The sequence below is a fragment of the Pan troglodytes genome, chromosome 19 (assembly GCF_028858775.2).
Source record: "Pan troglodytes isolate AG18354 chromosome 19, NHGRI_mPanTro3-v2.0_pri, whole genome shotgun sequence".
In the NCBI taxonomy this organism is placed as follows: domain Eukaryota; kingdom Metazoa; phylum Chordata; class Mammalia; order Primates; family Hominidae; genus Pan; species Pan troglodytes.
The window spans coordinates 21,087,753-21,109,746 of NC_072417.2; the positions used below are offsets into that span (position 1 = coordinate 21,087,753).

Sequence of the window (21,994 nt, forward strand, 5' to 3'; positions counted from 1 at the left end):
AATGGGGGATAAGACTTGTGGGATTCCAAAGGGCACACTCAGGGAAATCAGTGACTTTGCCATAGGGTTTTTCTGTCCACCCTAACAACAAAACTCATTCCACGCTGAATCATTAAGCCCCCGAGGCAGAGTGCAGTCAGGAAGCCCAGCCCATTAGCACCCTGTCATCAGAGAAAGGACTCTGGTCTCCACAGTTAATTACTCACTGTGCACAGACTGCTTGTCTGCCGTCTCCAGGCGTCCCATGCAAGACTGGATCTCGTGGACCTGCCTATCAAAGGAAGAGGGAGGAAATGAGTGAGACAGGAGTAATCAACAGCGCTTCAGTCAGGAAAGACAATTTTTCTGATGCCAACATGTAACTGATTTAAATCGACAGCATCACTGAACTGTAAAATTTGTATGTGGCACTTTAGGTCCCACGTTTTGGCATGGTTTCTAATATCTTAACTACTAACAATAACACTGATAGGCAGATTATGGGTGCTTACCATATCCAAGATACTCTGCCAAATCAATAACCCTATGAGGAAAGTACCATTACATCCTCATTTTATAAAAACTGAAGCCCAGAAAGGTTATGTAACTTGTTCAAGATCACACAGCAAGTGATAAACCTCAAACTGAACCCGGCCAATCCTACTTTCTGTTCTACGACCTAATGTGCTAAGCACTGGCCTGTACTAGGAAGAGTCAAAGGGCAAGGGAGATATAATCCTTGTCCTTGGGAAACAACATAATGAGGAATGACAGGCTAAACAGACATGAACAAGCCCTGGGAAGATTCACCAGAAAAGCAATACACATAAGTATAAACAAACAGAAAGAGGGGCAGCTCTGCACAGCGGTGTCACAGGCAAGCAGACAGAGGGGTGGGGCTGAGAAAGAGAAACCAGGTAAGTTATGTGGATGGAAAGAGTTCTGAGCATCGCTGTGAAGAAGGGAGACATCATTTGGTGAAGGAAGATAGAAGAAAATGATATGCAAAAATTCATTCAAGACATGTGGATTACAAGTAGGGTGGGCTGCTTGAAAGGGAATCGGGTCGGGGGAGAGGATGCTGAAGTGACTCACTGGAGGAAACCATTCAGAGGAAGACCCTGAGACAGGGACCTCCTGTTTGGTAAACATCTTTCTCCGACAATATCAAGGAACGAAGGAACTGCCATCTCATTTGGAAATGCAACACTGTACCCTGGATCTGGGTAACACTCTCTGGAGACTTCCCACGGTCTGGCCAAGGTCATCCTCAAGACCCCCTTCCTAATGGTCCTCCATGATCAGTCCTCGGGATACTGCTTATGCTGGCCCCACCATCCACTTCCTGGTGCTCACGGTGGAGGTTTCCCCAAGTTAGGGCCCACATGAAGGGGGCCTGCTGGACTCTCACATCATCCCCAACGCTGGAGGAAAGGTCAGCAACCATTCTGCATCGTGAGCAATGCAAACCAGGACCCCAAATTTACCAATGCCAGCCAGGCACCCAACTTTGGCTTCAGCTTGTGCCCAGTCTTTTCCAGGGCTTCCCTATGGCCTCCAGATATGCCCTCGGGCACCAAAAGAAGCTGGGTGAGCTGTCAAATGACTCCCCAGGGTGCTCCTAGGCAAGACCTGTGGCCCTGAGAAGCAACTAGAAATCACTGCTAGAGTCCGAGACCAGGCCATTGCTTCCGGAAAGTAAGTCTGGGATATTGTGGGATGATGCGGGGGTGTGGAGGTATGGGGGCTGATGTAGGAATGCAGCCTGAGGTAGCCGACACCTGAAGCAGGGCAACCAAGGGAACAGGTACAGGGGACCGGAGGGTAACGGGGACAGAAAGGAGAATTAGGACTCTAAGGAAGTCCTGACGCAGGCTGTGAGGTAAATTTTCAATGCTGATTTAACAGAAAAATCTGTAAGTTGGTAATATGATCAACACGAACAGTGACATAATAAAAAGGGGGGAGGTAAAGAATAGCCAAGACCACTCTGAAGGAGGGGGAGGAATGACTTGTCCCACCTGCCATTATGACTTACAAAGCAGTAACAATGGAAACAATATGGCAGCAGTGCAGGTGCAGACAGACAAGGAAAGGCAAACCCTACAGCTGGCCCAAGAGGAAAGAAACAGCCTAGACACAGCCCCACGTTATTTGGGAGCTTTTGAAAGAAGGGACTACAATAAATGCCAACAGCTCCGGTTTGTTACCCGTACAGAAAAAGGCCACCTCAGGTAACACATAAAAATAAACTCAAGCTCACTTAAAACCCAAATGGAAAAAGCAAAGCAGCTTTCAAACTTTCTGAAGAAAATACAGGTGTGCATAAATGACCTCGGGTTACAGAAGATTTCTTAAATAAGACAAAATCCAAAAACTACCCACCCCCACAAAACCCACAAACCACAAAGAAAAAAATGGATACATCTGACAACATGAAAACAAAAAACTTCTGTACACCAAAGCCACAAAATAAACAAATGAATGGCACAGACTGGAGGGTATCTGCAGCAGATAACAAAGGATTGACGTGCAGAAAATATATAAAGAATTGTTACAAATCAATACAAAAAGTCAAACAAGGCATTTTTTTTAAATGAAAAAAGGGCAAATGACAGAAAAGAAAACCCAAATGGTCAATCAATATACAAAATGACACTCAACTAGGAAAACACAAATGAAAAGCAATGAGATCACATTTCTTCAGCCCATCAAACTGACAAATATTTTAAAGTTTGGGGACATATGCATTAATAAGGAAATAGGGAAACTAGAACTCTCATACCCAGCTGGTAGGATTATAAATTGGTAAAACACTTTAAATGCTTTCTGACAATAACTAGTAGAATAAAGCATGTGTCCATGCTATGACCCAGAAGTTTGAGGAATGTGTCCTAGAGAGGTTCTGGCATACCCTGAGGAGATGTACATGGCAGGACGTTCATCAAAGCACTTTTGTACAGGCCCATAATCCACTGACTTTTCCCATCAAATCTCTATTTGCTTTGAACCAATCAGAGACGATGTGGCCAATAATACAATTCCAGCGGCTACATTTCATGCTAAGAAAACATAAATATGAAACAACAAAGCAAGTATGAATGGCAAGGTGGGAACTACTAATATGCCAAGTGCAAAATCTGTCTCAAACTGAACTGGGAATTCTAACACAACACAACACACTGGAAGTCCATAAGAAACAGGTGATACACAAGCATGACTTGGGAGCGTGGACATGAGGAAAAAGAAGTCTTAGCCCTCTCTAGCATGGGGTACATGGTGGGCTTGGGTGATAATATAACAAAGCAGAGAAATAGTAGCAAATAAGCCAGGGTCATTGTAGCTGTCTTTAAAAAAGGTTTACAGAAGATCTAGGAAGAATTTTTTAACGGAAGTGCTTTTTAAAAGTTCATGAAACTACTCACCACCCCCCACCACCCCATAACATCCACTTTGCATCCAGGCTGCCTCTGACCATGATGAACATGAAAACGCTGTGTAACCTACACAGCATCATTTAAGTTTGTTGTTAACTTTACTTAAAAGTAGTGGCAACAATCTGGTCATTTTCATTTCACTCACTTTGCCTTCACATTTCGCTCATTAAAGGGCAAAATCTATAAAGGAAAAACATGATCTTGAGATAAGGTAATAGTTCTTAAGCTCCGCTGTTCAGGAAAAAAAATGGTCTTGAGATAAGGTAACAGTTCTTAAGCCTACCTGCTCATCAAAACCACCTGGGGAGCTTGTTAAATGTAGTGCTTCTTGTGTCCTGGACATACGATAAGGTCCAGGACAGGAGACTGATCTTGGACTACATAGGGGACAAATGTGGTCACCTTTACAACCATTGGGATCTCAAAAATAGAAGCCTGGCTATTAGCTCCTCTATAAAGTTCACCTAAATTAAACATTTAAGTGTAAAATGTTTATTGTTTTTCATCCTTTATTTTCATTCATTCATTGTTCAGGTAGGTTCAGGAGTTTTCAAGTAACTTTAATATGTCAATCTAATTCCAATGTACTCAATGTATTCAGTGACACGGCAAGAGATAATCACAAACTGGGTTCAAAGTTCCAGTAAAATTAATAAGTTCAGCTACTGTTGTGTCAACTCAGCTACAATCACTAATTTCTGCAGTTGCGAAAGTTCATTGCTGGTGCTCACTGGACTCCACGTGTTTCCTGTGAAAGTCATTCAGTCATCAGTTCTGTTATCATGGAACTGAAAGGAGCCTTACAGTTTAACCAGCCCAAATTATAATATCATTCTACAGATGAGGAAAAATAAAGTAAGGAGGTCTAGAACCAGAACTCCCACTCCTGGTTCAGCACTGGAGAGGAAAGATAGACAAGATACTGCAGCATAAAACAAGGTAAACTCCTCGAGGGCAGGGCTGTGCTGCCAGCACTGAGAATGGTGCACAGCACATAGCAGGTGCTCAATAAATATTCAATGAATTAATGAGTGTCGGGGTAGCAGAGGGCCTAATAGTTGTGGGGCAAAGCTGGCCCACTGCTTGTTTTGATAAATAAAATTTTACTGGAACACAGGTACATCAATTAGTTTACATATTGTCTATGGCTGTTTTCCCAATATAACAGCAGAGTAGTAACTACAGAGACCGTATAGCCCACAGAGCCTAAAATATTTACTACCTGGCCCTTAATAGAAAAAACTGGCAAGCTGCTAGAGTCCAAGGGTGCATTGTTGGAGGCCTACAGAGCATCTACACTCCACACACCTTGTTTGGGGTACCATTTAGAATTCCTCTTCTGAGCCATGCAGTTTTCTCTGTGATTAGCTGCACTGAAAACAGGTAGTCTAAGACTCTCTAAATAAAGTTATTCTTGAATATAAAATGGGTCATGGCCTTCTTGGCAACATCCTTTAACTAAATTAACTAGATAAGACCATACATAACAGATTAACTTCAAGGCACTACTATGCCCATTGTGCCCTGCTATTGTGAAAGATAGGCCCTTTCTTAGTAACATGAACATAATTTCGTTTCATTCTTTCTCTAAATTACTCACAGACTAGTTTTAAGTCCCTTCCTATAATGTTTATGTGAGAATAGGGCTCCCCAGTGTAAAAGAAAATTCTGTCATTACAAAGTAGGTTCTGTATTTTCGCCTGTCCAAATGAAACACCTCATCGCCAAAATAAAAGAAACCCATAAACTTAGAAAATGAAAGAGAAAGAGGATCATCACCCTCTTATTCCTCATGCTTCAGGGCATTTCATTTCCAGGCCTTGGGAGTGTGATTTTAAGTGTTTTAATCAACAAAACTACAGTATAAGTTTGAAAGTTCTCAATAGGATAGGTATATACCTCAAAAAATTGAAAAGAGAAACTAAAACAGATACTTCTACACCAGAGTTCATAGCAGTATTATTCTCAACAGCCCAATGGTGGAAACAACTCAAGTGCCCATCAACAGATGAATGGATAACAAAATGTGGTAGACACATACAACGGAATATTATTCAGTCATAAAACAGAATGAAATTCTGGTAACAGGCTACAATATAGATGAACCCTGAAAACATTAAGTGAAATAAGCCAGATACAAAAGGACAAATTCTGTATGACTCCACTTATATTAAGTATCTAGAATAGGTAAATTCATAGAGAGAAGTAAAACAGAGGTTACTAGGTGTTCTGGAAGGAAGAAATGAAGTGCTACTGATTAACAGGCACACTGGGATGACGAAAAAGTTCTGGAAATGGATCGTAGTGATGTAAGTTGTGAATGTACTCAATGTCACTGAATTGTACACTTAAAAATTGTTAAAACAGTAAATCTTATGTTGTGTATATTTTACAATAAAAAATAAAAATCATAAAATTCCGTCCCTCCAAAACAGGGTAAAAATCATAATTCTGCCCCCCGCCCCCAAAAATAGGGTAAGTATGGCCCCATTAATACTCAACTACGTATCTCAGCAATTCCAAAAGTGCAGGACGATGCGAATAAAGGACACTACCAAGGAATTTAAGTTATGAGAAACTAAATTACAATTTGATTTTCTTAGCGATAACCTGTAACCAGATACGATTAACAAGTAATAATAGTGAATGCTACGTGGACAGCAATTTCTTTGTACCATAAAAATGTGGTCTTTAGTATAAATCGAATAAGAATACAAATACTTTCCCGTACGTGCCTTGACTCTCCAATTAAACAGTACACTCCTACGGCCAGGGGCCGTGTCTCCTACTCCGTGTCTCCTCTCGAGGTCTACCAACCAGGAGCACCGAGTTGACAAGTGCTGGACAAAGTTTTATAACCTGCAGGTGCCAGTTTCCCGTCACCCAGTCTACCCAGCAGGTAGTCACGAACTTGCAGACCCCAGGAGTCATCTGCCCCACGTCTCCAGGCCCCAGCCTGAACCCACTGTCTGTGGCTGACCTGGGAGTCCCGCCAAGGATTAAGCACTTCGGAGGCATCCCCAGCAGTGCCCTGGCGGAAAAACTCGGCCTCTACCCTGGCTGACGTCCGAGGCCTCAGCCCCAGAAGCCAGGCTCACCTAGCCTCGCCTCGTCTAGCCCCTGCCCGTTCCCCGACCGGCCCTCACTTGTGCGTTTGCTGGTACAGGGGCTCCATGTCGCCGGCCCGGCAGGCCACGGCTCCGGCTCTGGCTTCCTCGGAACACGTCCTCACAGCCCCCCTTCCGGTTTCCGGCTTCCGGTCGCAGGACCCTCCCTCCCCTGCCGGCCAGGGCTGCCCGCACGCGCGCCTTACTAGCAGTGGTTGCGAGATCGGAGAAGGGGAAGGAGAAATGAGGCCGGCGACGGAAGGATAAGTGTAGTCACAGGCTCGGCTTCACGTGAAGGGCAAGGCGGTGTACATGTTCGCTGAAGGCTAGCCTCAGGATTCAGTCAGGCGTTAGGAAGGACAATCGCGGGATACTAACGAGAGGTCCTCAGAGCAAAGTTGAAGGCGAGCCGCGATTATCTGCTGTTCTCTGCCGCAGAGAGGACGGGAGGTTCTTGCTTGGCTTCTCTTTAAACCATTTAATCGGGGGTCTGGAGATTTCGCTCTTCACTGTTTTTCCTGGCGCAAGCTTTTCCTGTTTCGCATTTGTCTACTCACTCTCCCGCCTATCTACCCCCCATTCCTATTTATCCATCCAGTAAACCTACATTGAATGAGTGGTTATTATGTGTCATGTGTAAAGTAGGGAAAACCGGGTTCCTCCTGCCCTCAAAGAGGTTCTGGTCTGGGAAAGGAAATAAGATATGTGTACTCTCAAAAGACAAAATTACAAGAAATGTAGTTATAGATTTTTTTCTTTTATTATTTTTTATTATTATACTTTAAGTTCTAGGGTACATGTGCACAACGTGCAGGGTTGTTACATATGTATACATGTGCCATGTTGGTGTGCTGCACCCATTAACTCGTCATTTACATTAGGTATATCTCCTAATGCTATCCCTTCCCCCTCTCCCCACCCCACAACAGGCCCCGAAGTGTGATGTCCCCCTTCCTGTGTCCAAGTGTTCTCATTGTTCAGTTCCCACCTATGAGTGAGAACATGTAATGTTTGTTTTTTTGTCCTTGCGATAGTTTGCTGAGAATGATGGTTTCCAGCTTCATCCATGTCCCTACAAAGGACATGAACTCATCATTTTTTATGGCTGCATAGTATTCCATGGTGTATATATGCCACATTTTCTTAATCCAGTCTATCATTGTTGGACATTTGGGTTGGTTCCAGGTCTTTGCTATTGTGAATAGTGCTGCAATAAACATACGTGTAAATGTGTCTTTATAGCAGCATGATTTATAATCCTTTGGGTATATACCCAGTAATGGGATGGCTGGGTCAAATGGTATTTCTAGTTCTAGATCCCTGAGAAATCTCCACACTGTCTTCCACAATGGTTGAACCAGTTTACAGTCCCACCAACAGTGTAAAAGTGTTCTTATTTCTTCACATCCTCTCCAGCAGCTGTTGTTTCCTGACTTTTTAATGATCGCCATTCTAACTGGTGTGAGATGGTATCTCATTGTGGTTTTGATTTGCATTTCTCTGATGGCCAGTGATGATGAGCATTTTTTCATGTGTCTGTTGGCTGCATAAATGTCTTCTTTTGAGAAGTGTCTGTTCATATCCTTCACCCACTTGTTGATGGGGTTGTTTGTTTTTTTCTTGTAAATTTGTTTGAGTTCATTGTAGATTCTGGATATCAGCTCTTTGTCAGATGAGTAGATTGCAAAAATTTTCTCCCATTCTGTAGGTTGCCTGTTCACTCTGATGGTAGTTTCTTTTGCTGTGCAGAAGCTCTTTAGTTTAATTAGATCCCATTTGTCAATTTTGGCTTTCGTTGTCATTGCTTTTGGTGTTTTAGACATGAAGTCCTTGCCCATGCCTATGTCCTGAATGGTATTGCCTAGGTTTTCTTCTAGGGTTTTTATGGTTTTAGGTCTAACATGTAAGTCTTTAATCCATCTTGAATTAATTTTTGTATAAGGTGTAAGGAAGGGATCCAGTTTCAGCTTTCTACATATGGCTAGCTAGTTTTCCCAGCACCATTTCAAAAACGATGGTTAGATCCCACGAAGTAGGTGGTAATGCCTTAACCGTATGCGTGTTGTTAGACCCAAGGGCCTCTTCCATCCTTGTCAAAGGGAGTGCTAACCTTCTCTCCTTTCATACAACACAGTTACAGATCTTAACTGGCTATTTGCGATTCTAGCACCAGGCAACACCTTATTCTATAAAATAGAATGAGTATTCTGATGAGCTGAGCAGAGGAGATTATCTTTATAGACAGAAAAGGGCTGAAAAAAAAAAGCAGAAACAAAGAACAAGTTTCAAAGTTATTTTACTTGTATTGGTTAAGGCAGAAGGGACTTCCTTTATCATGGGGATATGGCTATTTTCCCTCTCTTCTGATTTCTCCTAAGGTCAGATGAACAGCTTAATTTTGGCTTTGTGGCTTGGAACTTTAGCATGAGTGACTCTATTTTGGTTTGGCCTGTTGCGCCTAGTGCAGGAGCTCAGTCCAAACCAATGGCTTTCTATGAATTTTATTTATCAAGACAAACATTCTAGAAGGTAGAAAATCCAAAGAGATTGAGCTGAGCTGGGGGTCGTCTCTAGGAGGAGATTTAGGAGAGACTTAATGAAGGGGTGGCATTTGAGCTGGGACTGGGTTTGGACACTTCTCTGTCTCCACATAGGCTATCCCGTTTCCATTCTCCAAGCTTATCTGCTATTCCTCCCAAGGCAGGAGATGTTCTTTTCTTGGACAAGTTGATACTTCTCTTTTCCTGGATCCTGGATCCCACCCAGTTTTGTGTCCCAAGAGACTGTCCACCCATGTACATTCTTTTCCTAAAATTATTTTTTTCACTTTTTCTATAATTGAGCATCTGCAATGTACCACGCACAGATACTGGAGATAGGAACACAAGCAAGACACAGCCCTAAAACCTCCCATATCTCTCACGGTCTGTTGGGAGAACTAATCATACCCTCAAGCTACATTATTAAGTAGAATACATGCTACAATTGATACAAAGTACCATTTCCGTGGGAAGGGCAAGAACGGTTCACGGACAAAATAGCATATGAATAGGACCTTCAAGAATCAATAGAATTTTAACAGTGTCTTGTGTATACTAACCACTCTGAAAATGTTTATTGTGTCTGCCTGGTAGGGATGAAGAGGAGGGCATTTGAGGCTGAGGGAATAGCTTGAGCAAAGGCAAACAGAAGGAAAGAACATGAATCTCCTCTGGCTGGATTCAGGGTGTTTGGGGCAATAATAGTAGTCGAAGAAAGGTTAGAACGAGATCATAGGAATTTTTTTTTCTTTTTTTTCTTTTTTTTTCCTTTTTTTTTTTTTTTTTTTTGAGATGGAGTCTCGCTCTGTTGCTCAGGCTGGAATGCAATGGTGCAATCTTGGTTCACTGCAACCTCCGCCTCCTGGGTTCAAGCAATTCTCCTGCCTCAGCCTCCCAAGTAGCTAGGATTACAGGCACCCACCACCACGCCCAGCTAATTTTTGTATTTTTAGTAGAGACAGGGTTTCACCATGTTGGTCAGGCTGGTCTCGAACTCCCGACCTCAGATGATCCACCCACTTTGGCCTCCCAAAGTGCTGGGGTTACAGGCGTGAGCCACTGCGCCTGGCCAGGAAATCTTAAATGTCAGCATTGGGTTTTTATTTATAGATTTTTATTCTGCAGGTAGTTGGAAGCTATCAGAAAAATCTATCAGAGGATAGTAATGTAAAAAATTTCTCAAATAATTTTCATGCCTATGTCTTGTTTTCCTTTGGGTCTCATGGCATCCCTGGGAGGTGGATAAGGCAGATAAGGAAATTGAAGTCCAGAAGATCTCCCTTCTGCCTCTCAGTCTCTTAAGTCTTTATACGTATTTAGGCCTTCCTCTAAATAGAAGAAAATTCCACTCTCCAGCTTACTGCATTTTTAACTTATATCCCATTTTTTCTTTTTCTTGTATGGCTAAACCACTTGGATAATTGATATATACTGCTGATATTCTCTTGGCATGACTTACCCTCCAGCCTCTCCTTCATTTTACTAGAACGTTTTCTAGGCTCACCAGAGTCCACTTGACTTAGTCCATTGGTCTCCTTCCATAAATCATCCTACATTATAGATTCATTGAGCTGATAACTGTGTGTCAAGCACAATGCAAGGGCTGATATACAAAGATGAGTAAGACACCACCTTACCATAGAAGCTCTTTAATATACTGGGAGGTAAACATCTATACAGATAATAGATAATTAGAATCCTATGTGGTGAGTGTGGGGTACAGTAATTGGGAACTGTGGGATGACAAGGAGGGAACACTTAGCCCAGTTTAGTGACTCAAGAGAGATTCAAAGAGGAGATGATACCTAAACTGAATCTTGGAAGATAAGGCCAGTGGGGAAAACATCCCAGGAGGAGGAAACAGCGTACACAAAAGCAAAGATATATGATGTGCAGGGGAAACTACAAGCAGTTTGAAGTTACTAGAACATAATGCACAAAAAGACAAAGGACAAGGCCAGAAAGGTAGCCTGTGGCCAAGTCAGTCTAAGGAGCTTGGACTTCATTCTGTAGGAGGGAGGGAGCTGCAGTCCAATGACCCTTGTGGTTCAGGGGGAGCTATTTCATTAGTACTTCATTGGTGAGTAGTGCTCTGGGAAATTTTGTGTGTGTGTGTGTGTGTGTGTGTGTGTGTGTGTGTGTGTGTGTGCCTGCTATATCTCTATCAGGTTGGTGCAAAAATAATTGTGGTTTTGCAATTACTTTTAATGGCAAACCATAATTACTTTTGCACCAACCTAATACCTACATACCTATCTATTTATCTATCACGTTGACAGGACTGTATCTAGGTTTTGTGGAGCCCCAAGCAAATGTTTCTGTGGGCCCAGTCTGTATATGCAATTTGATTAAAAACTGTGTTATAGGCTGGGGGCGGTGGTTCACGCCTGTAATCCCAGCACTTAGTGAGGCCAAGGTGGGCGGATGACGAGGTCAAGAGATCAAGACCTTCCTGGCCAACATGGTGAAACCTCTTCTCTACTAAAAATACAAAAACTAGCTGGGCATGGTGGCACGTGCCTGTAGTCCCAGCTACTCGGGAGGCTGAGGCAGGAGAATTGCTTGAACCCGGGAGGCGGAGGTTGCGGTGAGCTGAGATCACGCCGCTGCACTCTAGCCTGGGTGACAGAGCGAGATTCCGTATCAAAAAACAAACAAACAAACAAAACTGTGTTATAAAATTCATGGACTCGTGAGGAATAGTGATTTAACAACAAAGATTTAGAATAATTAGTAGAGAAAAGTACTTAGATATTTGTTTATTGTCTAATAAGTGCATGTGAATATTCTTTACAGTGTTCAGGCACCATCGCTTTCTGTCTGGGTCCAGGAACTATCTCTTTATGTTATTGTCAAATGTGCTATTTCTCACTAGTTTCTGGCTACATGAGAAAAGGGGAACAACGTTGTTATTCACAATACCATGACTCTTCAGAACCTGTTTGTATTGGCCTATGTAGCTTTCTTTGCCCCTCCAGTTCCTAATGCCATTTATTTAAAGCTGGTACTGCAGAGAGTCCCCACTAGGGCAACGCCAAGCGGAAATGTGGGATTGGAGCCACCACATAGTCTGCAGTAGGGCAGTGCCTAGTGAAGCAGCGGGAATGGAGCCATCTCCAAGACCACAAAACTGTAGTCCTACCAGTATGCAACTCCAGCCTGGGAACTGTAGGCAGGAGACTCAATCCATCAGAGCTGCTGCATGGACCAAGCCTAGAAAGGCTGTAGAGGTGGGACTGCCCAAAGCTTTGGGGGCCCAGCCTCCCAGCATGTCCAGGAGTGGGACATGAATCAGAGATTATTCTCTAGCTTTAAGACTTAATGTTGTTTTCCCTGTTGGGTTTTGGACTTACTTGGGACCAGTTACCCTTCTTTTCTTGCCTAGTTCTCACTTTTGGAATGGGAATGTCTATCCTATGCCTGTACCACCATTGTAGTTTGGAAAAAGATAACTTGTTTTGATTTCACAGGCTCACAGCTGGAGGAATTTGCCTTGGGATGAATCATGCCTTGAGTCTCACCTATATCTGATTTAGATGAGACTTTGGACTTCGGGCTTTTGGGTTGTTGCTGGATTGAGTTAAGACTTTTGGGACTATTGGGATGGAATGAATACATTTTGCAAGTGAGAAGGACATAAATTTGGCGGGGGGCCAGGGGGAGAATTTTATGCTTTGAATGTGTCCCCCCAAATTCATATGTTGGAAACTTGGCTGCCATTGTGGCAGTACTGAAAGGTGGGGCCTTTGGGAGGCAATTGGGTCACAAGGACAGAGCCTTCACGAATGGATTGATGTTGTTACTACAGGAGTGGACTCCTGATAAAAGGATAAGTTTGGCTGCCATTGTCTGTCTGTTTCATGTACTAACTTCTGCCTTTCACTTTTCCATCGTGGGATGAACTTCACCAGATGACGGTGCCATGCTCTTGGACTTACCAACCTCCAGAACTGTGAGGTGAATAAACGTCTTTTCTTTAAACATTACCCAGTGTGTGGTATTCTATTATGGCAGCAGAAAATAGACTAAGACAGCTGGTTGTGTTGATAATGCCATTTATTTAATGCTGGTTACATCATTACTCATGATGCTGCACAATTCTTCACTCTACCTACAAATACTGGCTTCATAACTCAAAGTTTGTTCCTGTGCTTCTTTAGTGATGACACCAATGGCAAGTTTTGCTTAGAGTATGCAGAAAAATGTGAATAAAATTTCACCGATCAGAGTTTTATATGTATGTTTACAACAATATAGCATCCAACCACATCTTCTCTTGAATTCTTTAGGCCTTAATCACTGAATTCCTAGAAGGTGATCTCTTTCAGTGTTGACTGCACCCCTGCCTTCCACACACTGAAATCAGTTGTCAGGGGAGGGAGTGGATAGGCTCAGGGCCCATGGGTGGAGCAAGAAGAGAAGTTCCATTCATGTAAGGAACATCTGGCCCTCACCTGGAACAGCTTAAAACCAACCCAGTATCTCATGAGATCACTATATTGATCAGAGGCAAGAGAGGACATTGATTGTAAAAGCTGGTTGGCCTTACAGCATAATGGTCTTGAATGGAGAAGATAGGCATGGCCACTTCTGGAGGATTGCCTGACATGTGTTGCAAAGCCTTGGAGAGGGGTGAACACCTTGTACCAGCTGGAGGTGGGGTACCCCAGCAGTCAGGTTAAAGGATGCATCCACTCTCATTATTGTGTCATGTCAGAGGTGGCACTGTGGTCATAAATGTGGTGAGAGCCAGGGCATTGACCCACACAGGTGGCTCAACCTCAAGGGTTGGTGGTGAACTGTTAGTAGCCCAGAGTTCTGAACTCATATATCCAATGTGAATCACCCCAAATTAGCCAATCAGTACCATTCTAGTGGCCCAGTATTGTTCAATGCCATAAAATAAATACTGTGCTGGTCAGCAGAAGCAATCTACTTGTCAGGTTGCCCTGGACAACCCCATAGGCATGAGCCCTGAACCGCCTCAGGGCATTTGGCCAACCACACAGATCAAGAGGTGGGTCACAGAGTACTCTGAAGAGAAACCAACTGGGATGATCCCAGCCACTGAAGAGAACTTAGAATATTTCTTTTTTTTTTTTTTTTTTTTTTTGAGACGGAGTCTTGCTCTGTCGCCCAGGCTGGAGTGCAGTGGCGCGATCTCGGCTCACTGCAAGCTCCGCCTCCCGGGTTCACGCCATTCTCCTGCCTCAGCCTCCCAAGTAGCTGGGACTACAGGCGCCCGCTACCACGCCCGGCTAATTTTTTGTATTTTTAGTAGAGACGGGGTTTCACCGTGTTAGCCAGGATGGTCTCGATCTCCTGACCTCGTGATCCGCCCGCCTCGGCCTCCCAAAGTGCTGGGATTACAGGCGTGAGCCACCGCGCCCGGCCGAGAACTTAGAATATTTCAAGTGTGGGGTCCCCTGAGAATCTGGCCTGGGGCCTGAGCTAGAGACCCTGCTTGCCTAGGTCTTAGGGCAAATTGTGTAATAAAATAGAGATGATCTCATATTCTTTGCTACTGCTACCATTGAGAGGTGGAGTCTAGTTTTATTCCCTCTAAACCTGAGCTGGTCTTAATGACTTCCTGGACCAACAGAATATGAAAGAAGTGAAATTCTGGGATTTTCAAGGCCAGGTTATAAGAAGCCCTGCAGCTTCCACTCAGCTTCTTGCAGCACTTACTCTGGGAGCCCCAGCCATCATGGAAGAAGCCCAGCAACCTGAGGCCACCATGGTGGAAAGGCCACGTGTAGGGGCTCCCGTTACCATTCCCAGCTGAGTCCAGTCTTCCAGCCATTCCCACCAAGGCATCATACATGTGGGCAAAGCCATATCGTACCCTCTGTGTCTATCTGTCAGCTGAATCCTACTGTGTGACCTCTGTAGACTCCATCTGAAATAGAATTGCCCAGCTGAGCCTCTGGTTGAATTCCTGTCCCACAAAATCAAGAGATATAGTAAAATGGATGAATTTTAAGCCACTGACTTTTGGGCTAATTTGTTATGCAGCAATAGATAACCAACCTCAAAGAGTTTCTCATGTAGTTGGGATGAGAGGGTACAGGGCTTATGAAAATATAACAGTGCAAGACAGTGTACGAGTGTGTAATGAGTAGTAAGGACAATTAAGTTCTATCAGAATGCAGGAAAGAAAGATCCCTTTGAATTATTATGACAAAGGAAGACTTTCTAGAGTAGATGTGATTTCAGCTGGACCTTGAACTACAAGGATGTATGGAAAGGCAGGCACAGGGCATTCCTGGCAGGCAGTGAGATAAAGTTGGAATGGGTATAGGTAGACCCAGGAGGCAATCTGTGTGGTTTCTCTTGGCTAAGGCAAAGAGTTTCTTTTCTTTCCTTTTTCTTTTCCTTTTTCCTTTTTTTTTTTTTTTTTTTTTGGAGGTGGAGTCTCGCTCTGCCCCCCAGGCTGGAGTACAGTGGCATGATCTAAGCTCACTGCAACCTCCGCCTTCCGGGTTCAAGAGATTTTCCTGCCTCAGCCTCCCGAGTAGCTGGGACTACAGGCATGCACCACTACACCTGGCTAATTTTTTTGTATTTTTAATAGAGACAGGGTTGCACCATGTTGGTCAGGCTGGTCTCGAACTCCTGACCTCAGGTGATCCACTTGCCTCGGCCTCCCAAAGTGCCGGGATTACAGGCATGAGCCACTGCGCCCAGCCGAAATAGGATAATTCTATTATCCCTTCTCTTAAACTATTAGTGGCCCCCCTACTCTCCTGGCCTGGTCACTCCCCTTCCCAGCACACTTTTGGATTATTTTTCCTCCTGGCCGCCCCGCTATTGTGTCCCACCTGTGCCAATGCTCACATGCCACCTTGCACCGTTGGGGCCAGCTGTGACTATGTCCCACTTCCCCTACTAAAATATGAGAGTGCATCGAGATGCCCACATCATTCTTCAGCCACCCCCTGCACTTTCAATCATCCTTTTCAAAGTTCCCCAAAAGATCTTTCTAAAACACAGAGTAGGCTGGGTGCAGTGGCTCACACCTGTAATCCCAGCACTTTGGGAGGCCGAGGCAAGCGGATCACCCAAAGTCAGGAGTTTGCGACCAGTCTAGCCAACATGGTGAAACCCATCTCTACTAAAAATACAAAAATTAGCCGGGCATGGTGGCACATGTCTGTAGTCCCAACTACTCGGGAGGCTGAGGCAGGAGAATCACTTGAACCCAAGAGGCAGAGGCTGCAGTGAGCCGAGATCGTGCCACTGCACTCCAGCATGGGTGACAGAGTGAGACTCTGTCAAAATAAATAAAAATAAAAAAGTAAAAAATGAAACACAGTTGGTGCCTTGCCATGCTAAGCCTTTTGATGGCACCCTGGTGTCTAGAGAACACAGTAATATCCTCATCGTGGCAGACAGAGCCCTCGGTACTGGCCTCATCCTGGTCATTTCCACCATCCTAACTAGAATAATTGCAGCTCTCCTCACAAGGTCTTTGTGTCTTCTGGCCTTTGTATGCACTGTTCCCTGTGCTTCAAACACCCTTCCCTCTGTCTCAGGCCTAAGCTATTACTGTTCATTCTTCAAGTCCCATTCTGAATTCACCTTCCTTGGGGCATGGCCCCAACCTCTAGGCTGGGCTAGAACCCCTTCCCCATGCTTCCTTAGCACTGGTGCTCCCTCTCAGCACTCATCACAGGGGTCCCAGTTGTCCATTCACTAGCCCGAGGGTGGAAGATGTGTCTTACATCCCTGCATTTCCTGGTATCCAGCTCAGTGCCCGGTGTGAGGTAGGTGCTTGTGAAACTTCTGTTGCCTGGAAATGGACTCCGTTTCATTAACTTATTCGCCTAAGTATCCTACCTGCTTGGCATTTCAGAAATCTAGAATTATTTGGAAGTCGGCTTTTAGGCGATTAAAAACTGCCCTTAGCGGTGGAGCCATTCTTGCTGGAAGAGCCGTCACCTGGAATCAGTGCAGAGTGCCAAATACAGTGCCTCCCCTTTAGGCACTGGGACAGCCGTGGCTCGTTCTGTGCTCCCATCTGCCTCATGGGAGGCAGGACAGGCATCACCATGCCAGTTTTCTAGACAAGGACACTAAACTTCAGAGAAATTAACTCACCTGCCTAAGCTGGCCAAGCTTGTTGGTGGCAGAAGGGGACTAGGACCAGGCTGCTGTCATAAACCACCCTCCAGGTAGCTGCTGGATCATCTGGCCTTTGTGACCCAAAGAGGGCCGAGTCACACAGATAAACAGGACACCTCTGATGGCTTCAACTCTGGACAGCAACAATGACCCCAGTCACTCCCACCCCAAAGCCAGGGAAACATCATCTTGTCACCTCTGGATTTCTCCTCACCCCCTTGGGTTAAAGCTGAGCAGACAGGGTGGCACTTCTGAATTCAGAGGCTGCAATGAGCTGAGAAAAACAAGCATCTGTGGCCCCCTCCAGGACCCACCAAGTAGAGGGGATGTTGCCCCGGGTGCTGCAGGAGGTGGGAAGGGGACTCCAAGGAAGTTGTCCTCCCTAGAGAGTCCATCAGCAAATTGTCTCATGTAGCCATAACAGCCAGGAGCAAGGCAGGGAAGGAGGGTTTTGTCTAAGGAAAACCAGTGTATTGTAAACAGGATAAAAGGGGCTGGAAAGCCCCACTTATCACTGACTAATGTGTCCCCAGGTCATCGGGGAGCTGGACCCCTACCAGCAGCCCTGAGGAGGGAAAGAATTCCCGATTAACCCCATCACCTGTGAGCTGGGCCAGGGCAAAGGTCTGGCTTTTTCTCTTGCTAAATGATTCCCATGGTCATTAGGCATTCGCAGGGCTCAGCAGCATTTCTAGGAAGCCGTCCCAGACTAGAGAAATGCCTTCTGCACCCGCTGCTCTTTGGGGCCATACGGAGCAGGGAGTAGGTGTGCACATCCTTGGGACAGCAGGAGAGGAGGTGTGAGGAAGGCAGAGGTGGCATGAGGCTAGGGGAAGCTGCAGGGGGAGGATGGTGGTCTTCTGGTCAATCGTGGGTGTGGAACAGACTTGTGTGTCACATCAAGCGATGGGGGTTGGCCTAGTGTAGACTTGAGGGGCTGGCTGAGAGATTGGTCTCTCTGGGCTCTCACTAATAATGATCTCATTCATTCCTTACGAGCTCCTCATATACAGGTATCTTAATTTATATTTATTTATTTTATTTATTTTGAGACAGAGTCTCATTCTGTCACCCAGGCTAGAGTGCAGTGGCGTGATCTCGGCTTACTGCAACCTCTGCCTACCAGTTCAAGCGATTCTCCTGCCTCAGCCTCCTGAGTAGCTGGGACTACAGGTGTGTGCCACCATGCCCGGCTAATTTTTATATTTTTAAGTTGAGACGGGGTTTTACCATGTTGGCCAGACTGGTCTTGAACCCCTGACCTCAGGTGATCCACCCACCTTGGCCTCCCAAAGTGCTGAGATTACAGGCGTGAGCCACAGCGCCCAGCTATCTTAATTTGCAGATGAGAAACAACACTGAGACTCAGCCGGGTTACGTAAAACATCCAAAGCTATGCAGCAGGCTGATGGCCAGCTGAGACCTAAATTTAGGCCTCACTGACTCCTACCTTGGGCATGTAAGCACCAGTTGGATCAGATACACCAGGTCAGTATTGAAGTGTGAAGAGTTCTGAGGGATGCTCAGATCATCTGAGTTCTACTCTCCTCTCAATGTACTTCACCCCTCTGGGGAGCCTTCTTTGGTTATCTCTATCTCCTTTTGGGACCCCATTTTCCTGGACCATTAAGATGTGGGATAGTAGAAAGAGTTCAGTATTTTTAGACACAAAGCCTGAGTCTGATTCTCCAAGCTGGTCCCTTTGGACAAATCAATTAATTCCTCTGAAACTCATTTTCTTTATCTTTAAGAAGGAAGCAATACTACCCATTCTATGTACTTCACTGAGTTGAAAGAGAATTAAATGAGAAGGGACATGAAAGGACTTTCCATTTTGAGTGTTATTGTCACAGTGATTGTCACAGGTGCTCCTGGCCATTTCCCTCTGCACCCACCTTCCTCTCCAAGCATCCTGCCTTCACATTCACCTGCCTTGGCACCGCCATATGCATGTCATGCTCCTGCTCAGGAACCATCAGTGGCTCCCTGCTCCTGCTTCCTTAGCTTGGAATCCTGCCTTCCCCAGACCAACCCACCTCTACCTCCCAAAGTTGGAGCCTCTGCTTCCCTGCACTGCGTGAGCTGACCGTGGGCTCAAGTCATGGATCCTATGCTGGGTGCTCTAATACACTGTGTGTTTTCACACCTGTGTGCCTTTGCTGGCTCCCTGAAGTGATTTGTCCCGGCTTCCAAGCTGGCTCAGATCCCAGCTCCTCCTCCAGCAGCCTTCCCGACCACTCAGCCTGTGGCAGCCTTTCCACTCCCTTGCCTTGATTGTTCTTGGCATTCACCTTGCTGGAGTATTGACTTTCCACATGTAATCAGTCTCCAGGTTGGATCATATGCTTCTTGAGGACAAAGAGGTGCATTTGTCTTTCCATGAATCTGCTCAACTACTCCAAGCTAGACAGGTGATGGCTAAGAGGACATCTTCAGGAATTACTCCATTTCCATGTGGGGTGAGGATGCCTTACCCCACCGTGAGAGTCACTAGAGCAGCGGCACTCGGAGGATCTGGCACACTGGAGGGCTGAGTAAACATCAGTGAATTGACTCCAGCTGTGGCAGGCCAGTGTGGAAGCGGAGGTTGTTTTTGGCAGGTGGCAAAGAGTGCCAACCCAGGAGTCCTGTATTCTACAGCGCCACAGGACTTGCCCTGAGCATGCAGGAGATCCTGTATCATCCCAACCCATGCCACTCAATGAGTCCTTGGGGTTTCAAGGGGAGAGTGGGAGATGGGGGTATTGAGTAATTGCCTTCCTGCTCATTTGCCCACAGGGAAACTGAGGCCCAGAAAGGGATGTGATCTGCCCGATTGTGCAGAATTCAGAGCCCAGCTGGAACCTGAATGTCCTGACCCCCCATCCAGTGCCCCCCTTCCTACTCTACGCTGCCTCTCGGGTGACACACACAGCAGCAAGTGAGCCCTGCAGACAGAGACATTCTAGAACCCAGGCCTGGGACCAGCGCTCAGGAGCCATACTCTCAGCTAGATTGCCTTCAGCCTGCCAGGAGGAGGAGCAGCCCAGTCCAGACTGAAAGCCTCCAAGGAGGAAGTTCTACCGGCTTCTCCATGCCTCCAAACCCACTGTACCTTGTGCATTCCATCTGGAATTTTCTTCTGTTGAAAGGAAGGTGCTGGGTGGGAGGAGGAGGGAGAGGATCAGGAAAAATAACTAATAAATACTAGGCTTAATATCTGACACAAGTTTACGTATATAACAAACCTGCACATGTACCCCTGAACTTAAAAGAAAAGTTAAACAAAAAATAAAGGTGCTGTTGCCATGGCCCAAGCCACAGCGTCTAGAGCTGTACCATCCAATACGCTAGCTGTTAGCCACATGCAGCTCCTGAGTACTTGAAACGTGGCTAGAGCAAATCGAGATGTGATGTCACTGTAAAGCATACACTGGCTTTCGAAGACAGTACAGAAAAAGGTAAAAAGGTAAAATATTAATATGCTTACATTTATGTTTTATGTTGAAACAATATTTTTCATCTGTATTGGATTAAATAAAATGTATTAATTTCCTCTGCTCCTTTTTCCATTTTAAATGTGCCATCTAGAAATTTACAATTAAATACATGGCTCATATTAAATACATGCATCTTCCCAGGCACAGCGGCTCACTCCTGCAATCCCGGCACTTTGGGAGGCGAATGCAGGAGGATTGCTTGAGCCCAGGAGTTCAAGACCAGCCTGGGCAACATAGCGAAACCTCATCTCTACAAAAAAAATTTTAAAAATTAGCCAGGGGTGGTGGTGCATACCTGTGGTCCCAGTTACTTGGGAGCCCAGGAGTTGGAGGCTGCAGTGAGCCATGTATGTGCCACTGTACTCCAGCCTGGGTGACAGGGTGAGACTCATGCTACATTTCTATGGCTCAGGGCTGGTCTGGATTGTAACCTTTGGCCTCTGATGAGACTGCAGGCTCCTGGAAGGCAGAGCTGCCTTGGATGGTACTTCTTCCACCAGACCCACCTCTCCCAGCCTGACAGCCCAGGGCCTCCTCATGCGGATGTACAAAGTGGGTCCCCAGTTTTCCAGACTGAATAGCTCCTCCATTTGGGCTCCTCTGAGGTCCCTCAGATCGAAAGAGTGGATCTCAGAGTGGGGTATGAGGGCAGTCCAGGTGAGCTTTCTGTTGGAGGTGAATGGGACTTTCAGGTTAGGGCCAGAGTGAGGCACGGAGGCCCCTGGGAGGCACTGAGTCTCCGGAAGGTGCAGGTGCTGACCCTGGGGATGTGGCCTGTCTTCCCCTGCTCCCAGCATGGCAGGCTTCAATATGGTTCTTTCATTGGCAGCCAGATGGCGGCCACATCTCTGCAGAAGTCCACAGCTGAACTCACAGCAGTCCCCAGGGTGGTCCTAATGGCTCCCACCCCCTCGGGCAAAATCCCCACTCAACATCCACCAAGCTAGCCTGTGCCCTTCTCTCTTCCACATCCAGCCTCAACTAAGCCAGACCGATGCCGGTTCTCGGAGGCCAGGCAGTCAGGGGCCCTTCCTCCCTTACCCTATTTTCAGCGCCTCCAGGAGACAAGCTGCATTAATGGCGATCATTTTGCAGCTTTGAAAGGGAAGCGCCCAGGACCCTGAGGCATAGGGTGAGAGGACCCCTCTTGAGGAGAGGGCCAGACAGCAGGCATCCCTCAGAGGCCCCCTTCCTGCTGCGGGCCATGAGGCCAACGTGTCCTGACACTGACAGGCTTCCTTGCACAAGCCAGACCTCACAGAGTGAGGGGGGCGGTGGGGGAGGAGGGGGGACACAGAGACAGGAGGACTGGGGGCTCATCTATCATG

General features: G+C 45.8%; 1 protein-coding gene, 1 long non-coding RNA gene and 1 other non-coding gene across 17 annotated transcripts in view; 1 reads left to right on the forward strand and 2 right to left on the reverse strand.

Annotated features, from left to right (window-relative positions):
* The window catches only part of GOSR2 (golgi SNAP receptor complex member 2), a 52,820-nt gene extending 46,121 nt beyond the window's left edge, over window positions 1-6,699 (reverse strand). For 7 of the 14 annotated variants that reach the window (XM_054671312.2, XM_054671306.2, XM_054671307.2 and 4 more), the window contains exons 1-2: window positions 6,563-6,670; window positions 207-271 (exon numbers count right to left, since the gene is read on the reverse strand). In XM_054671312.2, the coding sequence (XP_054527287.1) occupies window positions 207-271; window positions 6,563-6,591 (94 nt within the window). In that variant the 5' untranslated portion in view covers window positions 6,592-6,670. Of the gene's footprint in view, window positions 1-206; window positions 272-6,147 lie in introns of all 14 variants that reach the window. The other 7 variants (XM_063798396.1, XM_063798397.1, XM_054671309.2 and 4 more) reach the window with 5 other exon arrangements.
* Window positions 6,700-8,529: 1,830 nt separating this feature from the next.
* On the reverse strand, window positions 8,530-8,655 carry LOC112206181 (U6atac minor spliceosomal RNA). Its single transcript, XR_002940380.1, has one exon. It is a non-coding gene; the product is annotated as a U6atac minor spliceosomal RNA (small nuclear RNA).
* An 8,526-nt stretch (window positions 8,656-17,181) lies between these two features.
* On the forward strand, window positions 17,182-20,686 carry LOC107968986 (uncharacterized). Of its 2 annotated transcripts, XR_010153218.1 has the most exons (5): window positions 17,182-17,537; window positions 18,244-18,360; window positions 18,533-18,675; window positions 19,513-19,646; window positions 19,966-20,686. It is a non-coding gene; the product is annotated as an uncharacterized LOC107968986 (long non-coding RNA). The 2 variants fall into 2 exon arrangements; XR_001710572.2 differs by lacking the exon at window positions 19,513-19,646.
* The last annotated feature ends 1,308 nt before the right edge of the window (window positions 20,687-21,994 follow it).